This window comes from Hipposideros armiger, unplaced genomic scaffold, assembly GCF_001890085.2.
Source record: "Hipposideros armiger isolate ML-2016 unplaced genomic scaffold, ASM189008v1 scaffold_362, whole genome shotgun sequence".
Lineage (NCBI taxonomy): Eukaryota > Metazoa > Chordata > Mammalia > Chiroptera > Hipposideridae > Hipposideros > Hipposideros armiger.
In genome coordinates this window covers 202621-217879 of record NW_017731712.1, presented here as the reverse complement: position 1 = coordinate 217879, position 15259 = coordinate 202621, and the positions used below count along the sequence as shown (strand labels likewise).

The following is a 15259-nucleotide window of genomic DNA, read 5'->3' as shown; positions in this document are numbered from 1 at the left end:
GCCCCCGCCCCCGCCCCAGCAGCTCAGAGCACTTTTCCTCTGGTTACGAAATGTGCCTCCCAGTGCCTCCTGCGCCTGCTCCCACGGAATCTCCCCTGCACGCTGCATGGCGGCTCCTCCAGGAAGCCGGGAAGTGAGCCTGCAGGTTTGGGGTGACCTGGGGGCCTGTGCAGGGCACAGTGGGTGAGGCCATGCTGTGGGGAGACGCCACTAGGCTGCAGCGGTGCAGGGCGCCTGCCCAGGGGACCACTCACACCCCACATCCCCTGCCTAGAAAGCCCACGAGGCGCCTGTGAGGACAGGAAGGCTAGAGGCCTGGGCCCTGGGAACACCCTCTGGATAGAAGGGTCCGGAAGGGCTGGGGTTCGCTCAGAGACAGGCAGAGGCACGGAGAGCAGAAAACAGATGCCACTCCTGGCGACCCACCCCCGGCTCCCATCAACAAAACACCACCCCACCCTAGGCCGAAGCCGCCTGCGAGGCCCTCGCCAGCTCTGCTTCATGAGTGTCCTACTCCTCACCCCCACCCCACCCCAAGGCACTGTCAGGGACATCAGCAGTATGGCCTTGCAGGTGTCAACCAGCCCGTGACAAGGGCACCTCCTTGGTCCCCACGCTCACACACACAGGGGCTTGGTGCCCAGGAGCCTCTAAGGGGGCAGCCAAGGAGGATGGATGCCTGCGAGGTTCTGGAAGAAGATCGGGGTTTATCCCCACCCCACCCCCAGGAAGCTCCAATCCACCCCTAACGTTGTGTCACTACCTCCTACCCTCCCTGGGGGCTGCCCCAGAGTCCCCACCGCCTCCAGTGGTGGCCGGGCCTGGGAGGGTGTGTGGGCTCAGGTGAGCCAGGCACGTGGAGACCCTGCCCAGGTGGATGGGCTGAAGTGCTGAAAAAAGCTGCAGGTAGCCCAAGGGGAAAGGCTGCCCAGAGCGGTGGCCTCCATGCCAGTTGTCATCTAAATGGGGACTTTGGAGAAGGGAAGGCGCAGCTCTGAACGGTGACCGCGGTGTAAACCGGGACACAGGGCCCCCTGGGTGTGCTGGCCTCGAGCACGCGGCTGAGCACAGCTCCTTCTCAGCCCGGGCCCCTGGGGCACCCAGCCGGCCTGCCCGTGGTTTCTGGGTTTCCAGGCTGCGGTCACGTCTTTCACATCAGCTTCCCACTCCCTGGAGTGGAGAGAAACCCACGCTGGACGAGCAGGCAGGGCGCTGGCCTCATTAGCGGGGCCTGGCAGCTTCCCGAGCAGGGGAGGGTGTGGTGTTTGAAGATTTCCATTTACTCAAATGAGCCTGGTGACCAGCTGGAGTGGCACAGGTCTCACGTGGGGAGCAGGAGTTTTGGTGGGGCACGCAGCTTGGGCAGGGGCCGTGGGCGCCACTGAGCCTCTCGTCAGGGACCATGCCTCCTGGGGCGCAGGCAGAGAGATGCTTTCTGAGCTGCACCAGCCCCAAGAGATGGCCACCCAGGTCATCACCCATGTCCTCCCAGGCTAGGGCAGGCGAGAGCCAAGCAGACACCTTCCTCTGCCCCGAGCCCCAGCACCAAGCACTCTGGCCGGGGCAGGGCCCCAGCCGCCTAGGACATGTAGCCACCACTTCTGTTGAGGAACAGCGGATGTTCCTGACCTCCTCCAGGGCGCTAGCCCTTTGTAGCAAGTGACCATGACTTCACTGGGCAGAACATGGCAATCTAGGCCAACTGAAAGCTTCATCCCTCAAGGGGATTGGGGGGAAGGGACACCCCACTCCTGCAGGCTCCAGGCCACTGTGTGGGCAGGGACACCCCCCCCCCCCCAGTCCGGGTCGCCTTGCCTTTGCCTCTCCCGGCTTAGTGGGTGCTATGGCGACAGCACTGTAGAAACACCCAGCTGAGAACATTTAAGACCCACAGGCTGCTCCCACTTAGTCACCCTGGGCTGAACAGCCCTATAATCCAAGAAGACAAAAGTGACCAGAACATATGTCTCCTCTTCCCTCCAAAGCAAGCCGGTGACTCAGCGGTGGGGAGGGGCGTGAACACCTTCGATCCACTTTACCCCACATGGCCTCTGTGGCTTCCCCACGTCGCTCAAAAACCATCAAAAACCAACTGTACGCTGCCCCCGAGTTCCCTGCAGCTTATGAATGAGCGCGTAGCCCAGCTGTTACCGCGGGTAACTTACTCCAAGGGGACAGCGAGGGAACCCGATGAGCTGTGATGTACCGGGGCGGGGGGAGGGGACAGCGAGAACCCAGGCTGCATTCTGACACAGGGTACCTGCTGGCGGCAGCCGCTGGCTTCCTTGGGGCCTGCAGACCAGGCCTGTGCCCCTTCCCTGGTCTGATGGGGTTGCATCCAGCTGAAGGACAGGAAGGCTGGCCTGGGGTCAGCAGGTGAAGCCTGGAGCTGCTGGACCGTGGGTGTGACAGGGGCTGTGGCCTTGGAGCAGTGGGTTAGAGGACCCTGAAGTCTCACTTACACACAAGAGCTCAGAGCAGATTGGGGCTGGGGCTGCGAAGAGGGCAACCACACCACGGTGCCCACGGCCCTGGCCGTTAGGCTGCACGACCATGTGCACTGAGAACGCTTGGGGACAGGGCGTGGGGCCTCTCTGGCATGCTTTTCTTCTCCTAGGAAAGGGCCCACAGCTGTCATTAGACTGGCAAGGGGGAGTCCATAGCCAACAGATGCCAGCTGCCCACACCCTGCCCCATCACGCTTCCACACCGGTGCTCAGGATGTACCCATGGCATCCCCACACCCGGGGCTCCACAGAGGCCCAGGATGGCGCGTGGGGCCGTTCCTGTCCACCCCAGCAAGATGGACACACTGATAAAGGACTGAGTCCCACAGACCAACCTGTCCCCGAGAGCCAAGGGGACAAGTCTCAGCACACCACAGGCAGCCCTGAGCAAAGGTGCTGGGTGGCTGCCAGGGAGTGCATCGCCCCTCAGAGGGCCACACTGTCTGGGTCTGGGGTCTGCTCCGGCCTTCCAGGACCTGGAGGAGGTCGGAGGCCGGGCTCTTGTGCCTGCGTCACTGGGTGACCTCTGCCAAGTCGCTAAGGTCGCTGGGTCTCGGCTTCCTCATCTGGAAATCGGAGGGGCCGGACCACATAATGCAGATGGCACGCCCCGGCCTGGCAGCCCCTGCCTCCCTGGGCCCAGGAGGCTCTGCAGGCGCAAAAGTCACACACATTCAAAGACTTCACAGGAAAAGAAGATGCGAAACGTCTCATTCACGTCTCATTAGGAAGCGGACGTGTGGGAAGACATTCTAGCTGTGTTTGGCTAAACGAGATACATTAAAACCGACTTCACCTGTGTCTTTCTATGGTTTTAATGTGGCCACTTCAGGTGTGCCGTGATAGGTGCACGGCAGTGCCAGCTGCTGCCCTCAAGTCTCTCCCAACGCTAACTGCACAGGGGCCCCCCGTCACTTGTCACTTTGGGCGCTGAGGAACCCTGGTCGCAGCCGCTGCAATGCCCCATCTGGGAGGCGGGGGGCGCTTGGTCCTAGGGTTTAAAGAAGCAGAGTGTCCTTCCCGGTCACCAATGCCACCTCTGGACACAGAGGCCCTGTGAGGGCTCAGAGGACACTGCTTTCCCACTCTTGTTATTTCCAGCAGGGACCCCGACTTTACTCCAAAGAAAGGTGCCAGGCATGGGGTGGGGGGCTGTCCACAGACTGCCTTTATCACTGAAGAGCTTTTTAAGCCAAGGACAGCAGACACAGAGCTTCAGCTACCTCGTCACACGTTAACGGGACCAGCCTCTGCCATTATCTTCCTTGACGACCTAAATTACGGTTATCTTGTTTCTGCTTTGTTAATTATATACCCCTTTAAATAGAAGGCATCGCTCCCCTTTCTCAGACCGCAATCTGGATGTGAGCGCCTTCGGGAACAAGTGAGCTCAGGGTGGGGGACGCTGACCGACTGAACCAACCACTGGGCTCAGTCAACACCAGGCCCAACTAGAGCCCGCACGTGGCCATGGAGCCCCACACACGGCCTTCTAAGGCGGCGCCGGCCGGCACCCCGTCCCCAGGACGCCATGCCTCACCCTCCCGTAACACAGCCAGGGCTGCTCATCGTCCTCCTCCCATGGCCGTCGTCTCAGAGGGAGCGACCGTCACGACCACCACGACTGACCGCCACAGGGCTGTCCCTGTGGCTCCGGGGATCCTGGCAACTTCAGCGCCCAGGGGGTGGGTGGGCGGGCCTTCCGCCCTCCCCAACAGCAGGACCCTGCCCGAAAACCCCTGACATACTGGGCCTTGGCGCTCTGCCCTAGGGGCAGCGGGCTTGGCCTGCACCACACCCATCTGCTGCCAGCCTTTCCTCCCTGGGCTCTCGCCTCTGCCCTTGGGGCCCCAACACTGCTGGGTGTCTTGGTGGCCCCCGCTCAGCTCCCAAAGCCTGCAGACAGGTTGGAAGGACACACTGCTTCCTCTTGGCTCTGGCCTGGCCCACACCCAGCGTGCACCCCCAAGCACGAGGGACGACTGCTGGACGTTCTAAGCCCTGATGCCCCTCCTGGGGCGGAAATGCTGCCTGGGTCCACTCTTGTCCCAGTCCGAGCTGGGCAGGGGAGAAACAATAAACCGGAGACATCTTTACCCAAGACCCACGTGACTTACAGAAGGGAGAACATGCCCCAAACTGACCGGCTCCACCGGGGACAGCGGCTCTCGGCAACAGCCGCACCCCAGCCCAGACCCTTCGGTCAGAAGCCCTGGAGGCCGCTGGCTGGCCGGGGAAGAGGCCGCTGGTCAGAATCACCCGGAAGCTTTGAGAACCCTGGCGGTCAGGCTACAGCGCAAGCACTCAAACCCACGTGCCTGTGGAGGGGACCAGGCTTGGCTGAGACCCTGGGGGCCAAAGGGTGAGAGTCGCCAGATGAGGCTTGTGGCCACACCCCCCACGGACTGTGTCCACTGTGGCTTCCTCCACACGCACGTGGGGAGAGTGCCCGGCCGTGAGGGCAGAGCTGGAGCCTTTCCTCCTACAAAGAGCCCTTCGTCCTAGTTAGCACCCCAAATGCCTCTGAGCACCTGTTCCCGACCTATAATTAAAACCAGTTCTCTTCACAGAAATCCCAAAACACAGTCTCAATTATCAGCAGCTCTTGAAAGCAGCCGGCTGTGACCCAACCCCCTCCACGGGAACTCACCACAGACGGACAGATGGACAGACCGATGCCCTCCATCTTCCTCTCTCTCTGGGGCAGAGTCCGATCAACTTTACCCCCTTCATCACTTCATGGGCAATGACCGCTGCTCTGGGCACGGCCTGTCCTCTGTGCAGGTCGGGCCGCTGGCCCAGGTGGACGAGCCTCTGGAGGGCAGAGCGGTGGCCGCTGCTGGGCCAGTGCCCCGAGCTCCGAGTGGTCTCACCATCCTCCCCGTGACTGTCCCACGTCCAGAGCTCAGATGGGCCGGGGGGATCCCAGCAGTCCGTCGACTCGCACGGACGTTCACTCAGCTCTCCTGAGCTCTGAGCAAACCTACGCCCACAACCACATGCTGGAGCAGCCGCGCCCACACCCGAGAAAAGCAGTCGCGGGGGCTCAGGTGGTCTGGGAACACCACCTCCTCTGCCAAGGGCAGCTCGGAGACCTCAGTGAGGCCCCTGTGCCGGGTGCAGGGGCCAGGACCCGCGTCCACCTGCTCGCGCTGCTCGCTGGGCTGCGCGGTGGCCCAGGACCCCGGGAGGATCCCTGGAGACAGTGCGAGGTGCCAGGGGCACTGAAGGGTCTCGAAGGGCCGGGAAAAGGCCACAGCGTGCAGCGCTCAACCCAGGGGCTCTCCAGGCCACTGCTGCCTCCTGGGGGGGCATCACTACCTCCAGGTGGGCTCAAGGACACAGCCCCCCACAGGAGCCCGATCGGGTCAGAACCTTGCTTCTCACCCCGGCGACAGTGCACAAGCCCATCTGCTACTCCCACCTCGTCTCCAGGGTCACCGACAGCCACTGACGTCCCCGGTGGCCCGCCAAGGGGCACACAGGAGGGGCGCAAAGAGCTCGAAGCAAGTGGGTCTAGTGACCGTGACGTCCCGTGGCTCCGAGAGCCACAAGGAAGGGCCCCGGGTGCAAAGGGACCCTCGGCTGCCCGGGCATCTCAACAGGTGGCTCTGGGCCTCCCTCCAGCTCAGAGCGTCAGCCCCATGGACCCCCTGCCCTCAGCACACACGTGGGGGAGGGACTCTGAGGACACCCCAGCCTGGCCTCTTGGTGGTCTACACCACTGGAGAGCAAAGAACACACAGTGGTCAGACTGTCCCTCTGCTTCCCCTAAACAAATAGCTGAAATGACAGCACAGAAGATGCAGACACGTGTGGTGGGCGTTCACGCCTCCCGGAAGGAACTCAGCTATCTGAGAAAAACCACCACGATAAAGCCTCGAAGGTTAAGGGCCAAGCAGAGGAGGAGGCTGGGCCTGGAGAAGGCGGACGAGAGGAGAGGGCCAGTGCCCAGGAGGAGGGGACGGGGCCTTTCCTGTCGGAGCTCAGAGCAGGGAGGGTGGCGGAAGTACCCCATCTCACAAACAAGGAAACTGAGGCTGAGAGGGGACTTCCTGAGCTGGAAGGGATGGAGCTGGGACTCAAACCCAACTGCCAGGGCCACACGGAGGTGGCGGGGGGGGGGCAGGGAACAGCCACACGGGGCAAAGAAAAGCAAGTTCTAGGAGGCTGCTCAGCCAGAGCCCCCAGCAAGGAGCTGCCTCTACGGGGGTTGGCGGGGCTGCACTGAGGGGACAGCGCACAGGGGCGCCTCGGTCATAGGGTGACCCTTGGACACGGGAAGAAAGGTCAGCATCAGGCATCTCCAAGGAGAGGCTGGGGAGGCCGGGGTGGATGTGATGTCTCCCCAAGCTGGGGACCTGCTGGGCGGCCCTCCAAACTCCCTCCAGGGATAGGCGAGGGCTAAGGGAGGCCCTGCACAGCTGAGGGAGAAATCCCACCCTCTGAGCGGAGCAGGGAGCTGGGGGGCCATCAGGGCTCTCCTGCAGAGGGCTCCCAGTGGGCAGAAGGGGTGTGCCACGGGGCCAGACGCAGCCAAGTCGCAAGGACTCCGCAGAGACGAGATCTCAGCCCATGTAGCTCCATGGTGTGTGGCAGGGAACACACCGTGGGTGCTGCCGGCCCACCTGCCTCCAGCCTCACTGGCCCTCTGCTTTCCCAGCGAGTTGGTCACGGGAGGGCCAGCTGGTTCAGGGACCGAGCCCAGCTCAGGACAAACCTCCAGGTTCACGGCCGTAAAAGGGAAAGACGCACCAACACTCGACAATAAAAAGGAACGATGCCCGACACACACTACGACCCGTGTGAAGCTGAGCATGAGAAGCCGGATGCAAAAGGCCACATTCACACGAGACGCCCAGAACGGGGATCCACAGAGACAGACGGCACAGCAGGGCCTGCTGGGGGTGCCACATGGGGGTGACTGCTGAAGGGCTCGGGGTTTTTCTGTGCTGTGGAAAACAGGCTGAAATGGACATGACAGGTGCACAACTGTGAATATACCAAAACCACTGGATTATGCACTTTACATGGGTGAATTACATGGTATGTGAATTGCCTTGATTAAACTGTTACCCAAAAAAAGGACCTTGATGAGAAAGGGGTGCACAGGCTCCCAGGCCGGCGGCTGCACCTGGACAAGTTGTCTCACTGCCCGGCCACCCCCGCCCCAGGGGTTCCCTTAGAGGGACCTCTAATGCGATTACATAAGCGCTAAGGACCCTATTGTCCTCCCAGGCGGGGGTGGGGGGTGGGGGTAGGTGGGGCACTGTTCCCTGTTCAGGGCTTTCAGGAAGCAAAATGGCAACCGCACCAAAGGTGGGACAAAAAAGAAAAAGGCAGCCAGCAGTGCAAGCGTGCTTCCGGCCACTCCCGGGACCTTATTCATGCAGTGACTCCAGCACCGCCCACCGAGGCAGCATCTACGGGCTGTGGGTGGGAAGGCCGGAGGGTGGTGACGGGTCCGCTGACGCAGGAAAAGAATGGGAAGGCGACTCAGGAGGTAGGGGCCGTGTCACCGCAACTCTGCCAGAAACACACGCGAGACGCCGACACTGTGTGCAGTGGCCGCACAGCGGCTGCAACGCAACTCCTGCTCCCCCACTAGCACTCGGCGGCTGGCCATACAGGGTGACGTCTCTCGTCCGCCAGGGCCCAGTCCATCCTCCCCACCAGTGATTCCCACACACAGATGGACGCAGCAGGTCGGGCTGCCCTTGTACACCGTGCTCAGGGACGGCGTGGGGCGCACTCCACAGCGGGGCAGCCTCTCAGCTACAAGTACCAGCCAGAGGTACTTGCGGGCAATCAAGTCCTGGCACTGCACGCACACACACACGCATATACACACATATGCGCACGCGCGCACACACGCATATACACACGCACACACGCACGCCCCCAGGGTGCTTCCCAGACGCCGCCACCCCTGACTGGCTAGGACTGTTTTCTGCGTTTGCTTCACACATGGCAGGGTGTCCTGTTTTGGTTTTCCTCCCTATCTGGGTTATGTGTGACCTTGGAGAGCAGGTGTTCTGGGCTGATCTGTGTCTCTGGCCAGGCATTGTGGTGAATCAGGCGTATCGGGGCCAGGCCCATCGCAGGCCACGCTGTCCTAAATCCCGGCCGCGCTCAGCACAGGACGCCTGCGATGCTGAGCGAGATGCTGAGTGACGTGACTGACATTAGGGCTGGTCCCTCCTGCGCCCTCCAATGCCATCTGCCCCACGCGGCAGGGCTGCTGAGAGCCTGCATGCCTGGAGGTCCAGGCCCAGGCGGGTGAGCGCGAGTTGATTAGAAGAACAGTCTGGGGTCTCTCTCCCAGGCTGGAATGCAGAGGGACGGGGCGGGGACATTCCATCTGTGTTTCTGTGCTTTTGGTGGAGAGCCTTCCAGCACCCCACAGACATAGTGAGAGCTGGGCAGGGGACCCCTGGGCCACACCGGCCGTCCTGCCAGCTCCACGACGTGGGGCGTTTGCTGCCCCCGAAATCTACCAGGACAGTGAGCCTGCCTCTGCCCAATTCCATCGAGAGGGGCCGACCTCAGCCCCCATGGCCGGGAGCAGGCGAGCGCCACAGGCGGAAGGGGTGAGAAGTCGCGGCGCAGAGAGCAAGTCACCGCGCCGGGCTCACGGGCACGCTGCTGGCCCTCGCCAGAGCCCCGGCGTGCGGCCGGCGGCCGCGCCTACCTGCAGCTCCTTGTCCGAGTACTTCTGGGGGTTCTTGCTCCCCTGGCTCTTCTTACGGAGCTTCTTCAGCTCGGCCTGGCACTTGTCCAGGGCGTCGCCTTTGCTCCTCTGCTCCGTCTGGTATTTCTTCAGCGCAGCCTGAGATTCAACACAAAACACAACGGCCAATGAGCGGGCCTGCCCCTCCCGGCTCCCCTTCCGGCGGCAGTGGCCCAAGCCTGAGGGATGGCAGGAAATGCCCACTGCGACTCCGAGTGGGGACAGCACAGTGAAGGCCCCGCCCTGCCCACGCCACGGCAGCCCGGCTCCCAGAGGTGAAGACGGGGCCAGGCAAAGCCAGGCGAGCCTCACCCCTCCTGCCCACTGTGAACGCGGGTCCCCTGGCTCTTCCCTGGCTGGGGCGGCGTGATGGGGCAAGGACAAGGCACGAGGAACTCAACGAAGTTACAGCAGGTCAGAGAAGGAGTCTGCGACAGTTCCATGGGCACCACCATGGCACTGTTGTTACTAAAGCAGCCATGAGGCGGGGGCAGTGGAACCGGGTATGCGGGGTTCACCCCCAGGACGGCACTCTGTCTCAAACGGGCAAGAATGCGGGGCAGGGGAGCCCACTGGGTGGGACACTCGTAGGAAGCTGAAACCCTTCAGATGGGGGTGGGGAGGTGGGGGAAGGATTCAACAGTCAGCCACAGTGGAGCGGGGCGAGGTGGCCCAGCCCGTGTTGGGGACACTTACACTTAGGTACCGGGAGTCCAGCTCCACCTTCTGTTCCAGCTGGGTGAGCAGCTCATTGTGAAAGGACTTCAGCTGGACACGGAGAGAAGGGACAGCAGCACTCAGCCAACGTGCAGGCCCGGGAGCACTCGGCGGGCAGGGGGAGGCGGCAGGGGCCCCCCCCGGGGACAGGCGGGCCGGCACTCCCATGGGGAATTGGGGCCCATCTGATCCGTGAGCTGATGACCCTGCGGGACAGGCCGGGGCTCTGGGAGTGGGCGCGGAACGGACGTCCGAATGGCAGGCGGTCCTGGCCCTCCACAGGCCAGCCGGCATTTGGCCCCTCCCGAGGCCCACAGTGGGGGGCTGGGACTCACCATTTCTTCCAGCTGATTTTGAATCTGCCTGTGGACTTCGGCCATCTGGAAGAGAACGTCTCCTGCAAAGGTGGGTGGCAGGAAAGAAAAAAGGGGGAAGCAAGTTAAGCATCCTGAATGCCATCTCTGTCACCCCTACCGGACCGGCGGGGCCACTGGGTGGCCAGGCACTGGGGGCCCCGTGGCCTGGGCTGCAGGAGGTTTGCGCCCAGCCAGGCCCTGTGACCCACGGGCAGAGGTGCGCTGGGGGCAGGGGAGAGGCGTGCTGCCTCTCCTGATGACGCCACCAAGAGCAAATGGAAAATTCTAGACCGACAGGGGATGTGGACCTCAAATGCATGATTGCTTGGTGTCTTTGGGGGTGGCAGGTGGGAGGCGGTCCTCAAATGTCTGCATCAGAGCTGAGGTTCAATGACAGAGGCAGCAGACTAGAAGACCCCGCGTCTGTGTGGTTCGAGCCTGTGCCAGCCCGTGCGAGTCTGAGTCTGTGAGCGCACACATCTCTGAGACACGTCTCAGCTGACAACTACCACCAGCCCCACCCCTCCCGCTTTGGGCCCAGGCGACACCAGAGTGAACTAACCCCTCGGAGAGCGCTGCCTGTGGGAAACGCAGGCAGGTGGGGAGCCTCTCAACCCCAAGGGAGGCAGGAAAGGGGCTTCTCAGCCCGTATGTCACCTCTGAGTTTCAGGAACAGAGGAGACCGGCCCGGCTGCAGGCCCCAGGTGCTCCTGGGAGCCCGGCTCATGTCTTGGCTACAAACCCAGGGAGCGAGCCTGCCTGAGGTGACCCACGGGGCCACTGGCTGATGGGCAGGCCGCCGGATCAGTGCTCCAAGTCCTGGCTGATGTCATTGAGGGCCTCTGGGGACAATGAAACACTCGGGTGGCTCTCCCGGTATTTCTCTAGAGCAGCCAAGCCTCAGGGACACGGGGGCTTCCGTGGTGCATTTCCAAGAGGCAGGTGAAGAAATTGGAAGGTGGCAACACAAAGATGCGGCTGTCACCTGGAGGCCCCTTCCATCCAGCCTGAATGTCAAGGAGCATGGGCAGGACGGACCCCCACCCCCACCCCCCGTAGGACAAACGGCTGTTTCCTTGTCCGCAGGGGGAGGGGCTGAAACTGCGGTCTGGCCGCATTCACTTGATCAGCAAATATTTGCTGAGGGCCATTCTCAGTGGCGGGTGCTGACCACGTGCGGTGGACACGAATGAAGCAGGAGCCCGGCCCCTGCCCTCGAGGGCAGTCACTTCCTGGCAAACCCTGTCCCTGAAGGGCTGCCTGCACCAGGTCGTCCCTCCCCTGCTCACGGCCAGGCTGCCAGGGGTCACATGACCCAGCGGGCAGCCACGAGGAGCAGCCTTGGCTCCTGGAGGCCAAGATCGTGAGAACTGCAGAAGCACTAACAGGATGGCATCACCCTCCAAGACGCGCCGCCGGCTGCCCAGAGGGCACCATGGGAGCAGTCACAGCTGGGTCCGGGAGAGGCCAGCTTCTCTTGATCACCTGGCCGTCCTACTATGTGCTGATGCTGTGTTGGCCGTGGTGACCACAGGGCCTGCGGAACACTGGCTACGACCAGGTGTCTGCGGATGGATCTACACCAATCAGCATGGCCCATGGGTCCACCAGCCCCACCCGAGCAACAGGACAGGCACCCAATCAGCGGCTGACAAGTGGCCACAGAGCCAGGACCCCCTGTGTGGGGCGGGAGCTGCCTCCCGGGTGGCGGTTGCTATCGGAGGGCGCCTGCGAGAGCTGCTCCAGCCATCCGGGTCCTGAGTTCCTCTCACTCTCAGTGCGCCGCTGGGCCGCGTTCCCAAAAGCCTGGCTTTGCGTCAGACACACATATTTCTGTCGAGGGACGTGAGGAAAGAAACACGAGCACGTCCAAGGCGCTGAGAGAGCCACCTGGCAGCTGGAACCAGGCCCCGCCTCTGCTGTGGCCTCCTGCGGTCAGTGGGGATGGAGTCATAACCACGCGTGGTCAACCACACGCTGAACCACACGCTGAGGGGCTGAGCTGAGGCTGACAAGCCCCAGCAGGAGAGGACGCCGGTCTCACTCAGCCTCTCCCAGCCCCAACCCCACTCTCACCCCATCCTGACCATCCTGACCCAGTGGAAAACGGGCCAAGGAGGATGGGGCCAGAAAGTGGCATGAAGGAGACGGTCCTCTTCCTCGGTTGAAAGGAAGCCACTGGGACAAACACAAGTGGGCACCGCCCAGGACAGCCCGGGAGACAAGGCTGGGCTGCCTCCACCTTGCCCTGTCCTGCAGGACCCCGCGGGGAGGGGCCCCCCAGCTCCCATCAGCATCCGTGGGGGAGTGAGGCTCCGGTCATCGTCCGTGGCCTTTCAGTGTTGCTGATCTGACCTGCTGTCAGAACGGCACACACAGGGAATGCAGACGCTCAGGCCCGACTTCTGGACACAGAATCAGGCCGAGGGCCGAGAAGGGCAGCTCCGGGCTCCCTGCTTCTCCGTGTTTTTCCGACGGAGTTCTGTAAATTTCCCGGATGAACAGCCACAGCTCTGAGATCAGGAAGTTGCCTGGGGCCTTGTCTGTGTTCCTGTGATGTGGGGTCTTCCTGTGTCGGGGGCCCTGGGTCCATCTCCTAACTCCCAGCCCCATGAACCCGGCCCTCACACCCCCACCCTCTGCCCCCACAGCCCTCGAGAGGGGCGTCAGAGGTAAAACGCAAACAAGTGGTGGGCACAGTTGTGCATGGTCCGACAAGACCCCCCTTCCCCAGGGCGGCGCCCAAGCTGTCAGCCAAACCCCCTCAGAATTATAAGTTCACGTCAAGATCAAAGCAAAAGCACGTATTTCCTTAAAAGGCCGCACAGAACTAGCTCAGGAGAACATTACAGAAACACAGGAATGAGGAGGAGCAAACCCTTGCGGAAAGGATTTCCTGAGGCCAAGAGAGCACGTGGGGCCACTGCACCGGCTCCCACCCTCCCTGCCGGGGCCCCCACCCTTGGAGCCAGCCCGTCCCCAGGCAGAGGGCTGTGCTGTCAGCCAGGACAGAGCAGAAGCACACATGCTCCGGCTGTAAGCCAGTGGCTGCACAAACCAGCCCACCGTGGATTTTTAACAGCATTTTAGAAGCAACTTCACGAAGTGTGGTGGTGCGAGCTGCCAGGTGTTGGGCTCCTGGAGGATGCAGGGTGCCTCGAGCCAGTGCAGGAGACGGCCACCCTGCTGCAGGGACCAGGCTGTTCCCCAAAGCAGGCTCCCAGGAACGCAGGGAGCCTTGGTCATCAGTGGTAATGTCGTTGCCCTAACCCCCATCCTTTCCGGTCCCGGAACGCGGCTGGTGAAGGTCCTCAGAGCCAGTCAGCGGGGGCCGCATCTTGTTCTTGGGCTCTGTGACCCTCTCCACCCCTCCTGAGCTCAAAGGACAGCACGAGGCACAGACACGGTCCCAGGCCCACCCTGCCCGGGAAGCAGGACACTTCTCCCAGCCTCATCAGAGTGCTGGTGCCCTGGGCCCCTGGAATCCAGCCCCTAGGTCCAGAGCACAGGCAGCCCTAAACTCCAAAAAGCAGGTTCACAACAGCAGCTCAGACCCAGCGTTGCCAAGCAAACAGTGAGGACGCCGGGTAACTCAGTGCCGGGAGCTACCACCTGATGGGCCAGGGCTTCTGGGAGGGGACGCTGACTTTGGAGGAGTCTCGGAGGGGGCAGTGGACAGCAGGCAGTCTGGCGTGGGAGGGCAGCCCCCGCCACACCCGGGGCAGGGAGTCAACAAACCCTGGAGCCTGGTGGCCGGGCAGTAGAAGAGGTTTTGGGAGTGGAGAGGGGTAAGGGCCAGCAGGAACAGGGACAGCAGACAGGGCACATGTGGGACAAGCCACTTCAAAACCGAGCCCTCTTCACCCCTCCCACCAAGTGTTTACGCTGAGTCAGCAGCGGGTCAGCGGCAAGTCACCCCTGCCCACCAGTCCGCTCTGAGCTTTAAAACTCCTGGTGTTCTCAGAGACCTCGAACGTGGCCACACATCTCTAGGTTAAGAGTGGAACTCAATCCACATGGCAACACCATCCCCCAGCAGAAAAGCAGAGGCCAGGGCAGCCAGCATACAGGTATGTACGCACAGGCGCGCGCACACACACACGTGTGCACGCACACACAGGCACACACATGCATGCACATGTGCGTGCACACACACAGGTGCATGCACACACGTGCACACATGTGTGCACATACACAGGCACACACACATGCACACACACATACACGCACACGTGCACACACATGTGCACGCGCATACGCGCGCGTGCGATGTGCCCATCATCTCCTTCCCTCACACGCGCACTGTGGTCAGTGGAATGTCAGGAAACGTTTGGCTGGACACAGGCCGGTGTCTCGTGTGGCCAACACAGGGCAACGGAAGGACAGTCACATCTGCTCTGCACGACTCGATTGTGGGAGCCGGGCCCCCTATGGCAGGGTCTCTGTGCAGCTGAAAAGGGGCCAGCAGCCTCAGGAGCCAGGCGGGGGCCCTTGTCCCCCAGGGTGGTGGCCCAGCCCTGGGCGACGGGCAGAGAAACTGGTCCAGCCTTCCAGTGGGGCCACAGCCCCCAACAAGGGCAAATACTGGAGACCAACACTGGGGTGGCTGGACAGGGGGCTGCGGAGCCCAGGCCTGTGCACACTGAGTGTGAGCAACCCCCACACCTGATTCCAGAATGTTCCATCACTCCAAAAAGCAGCCCCATCCCACCAGCCCTGGAGACCGTGGCTCTCCGTGTCCACGCAGGTCACACTGCATAAGTGGGGTCACACTGTGGCCTGTGTCAGCTTCTTCACTGAGCAGGTTTTCGAGGCTCACTGCGCGGTCTTAAGTGTCAGTGCGCCCCCTCTGCACCGTGGAATGGTAGCCAGTGTGTGGGTCACATGCTCTGTTCATCGGACTGCGGGTGCCCCCGAAGGGCTGCTGCGATAACCAGCTTTGTTCTGTG

General features: G+C 62.3%; 1 protein-coding gene across 8 annotated transcripts in view; it reads right to left on the bottom strand.

The window, feature by feature from the left end:
• Window positions 1-15259, bottom strand: part of BAIAP2 (BAR/IMD domain containing adaptor protein 2) — a 70854-nt gene that overhangs the window by 16297 nt on the left and 39298 nt on the right. For all 8 annotated transcript variants that reach the window (XR_002126162.1, XM_019661905.1, XM_019661906.1 and 5 more), the window contains exons 4-6: window positions 10290-10351; window positions 9934-10005; window positions 9199-9336 (exon numbers count right to left, since the gene is read on the bottom strand). Coding sequence is in view for 7 of the 8 variants with exons in the window: in XM_019661905.1 (XP_019517450.1) it covers window positions 9199-9336; window positions 9934-10005; window positions 10290-10351 (272 nt within the window). In the remaining variant the exon portion in view is untranslated. The remainder of the gene's footprint in view (window positions 1-9198; window positions 9337-9933; window positions 10006-10289; window positions 10352-15259) is intronic.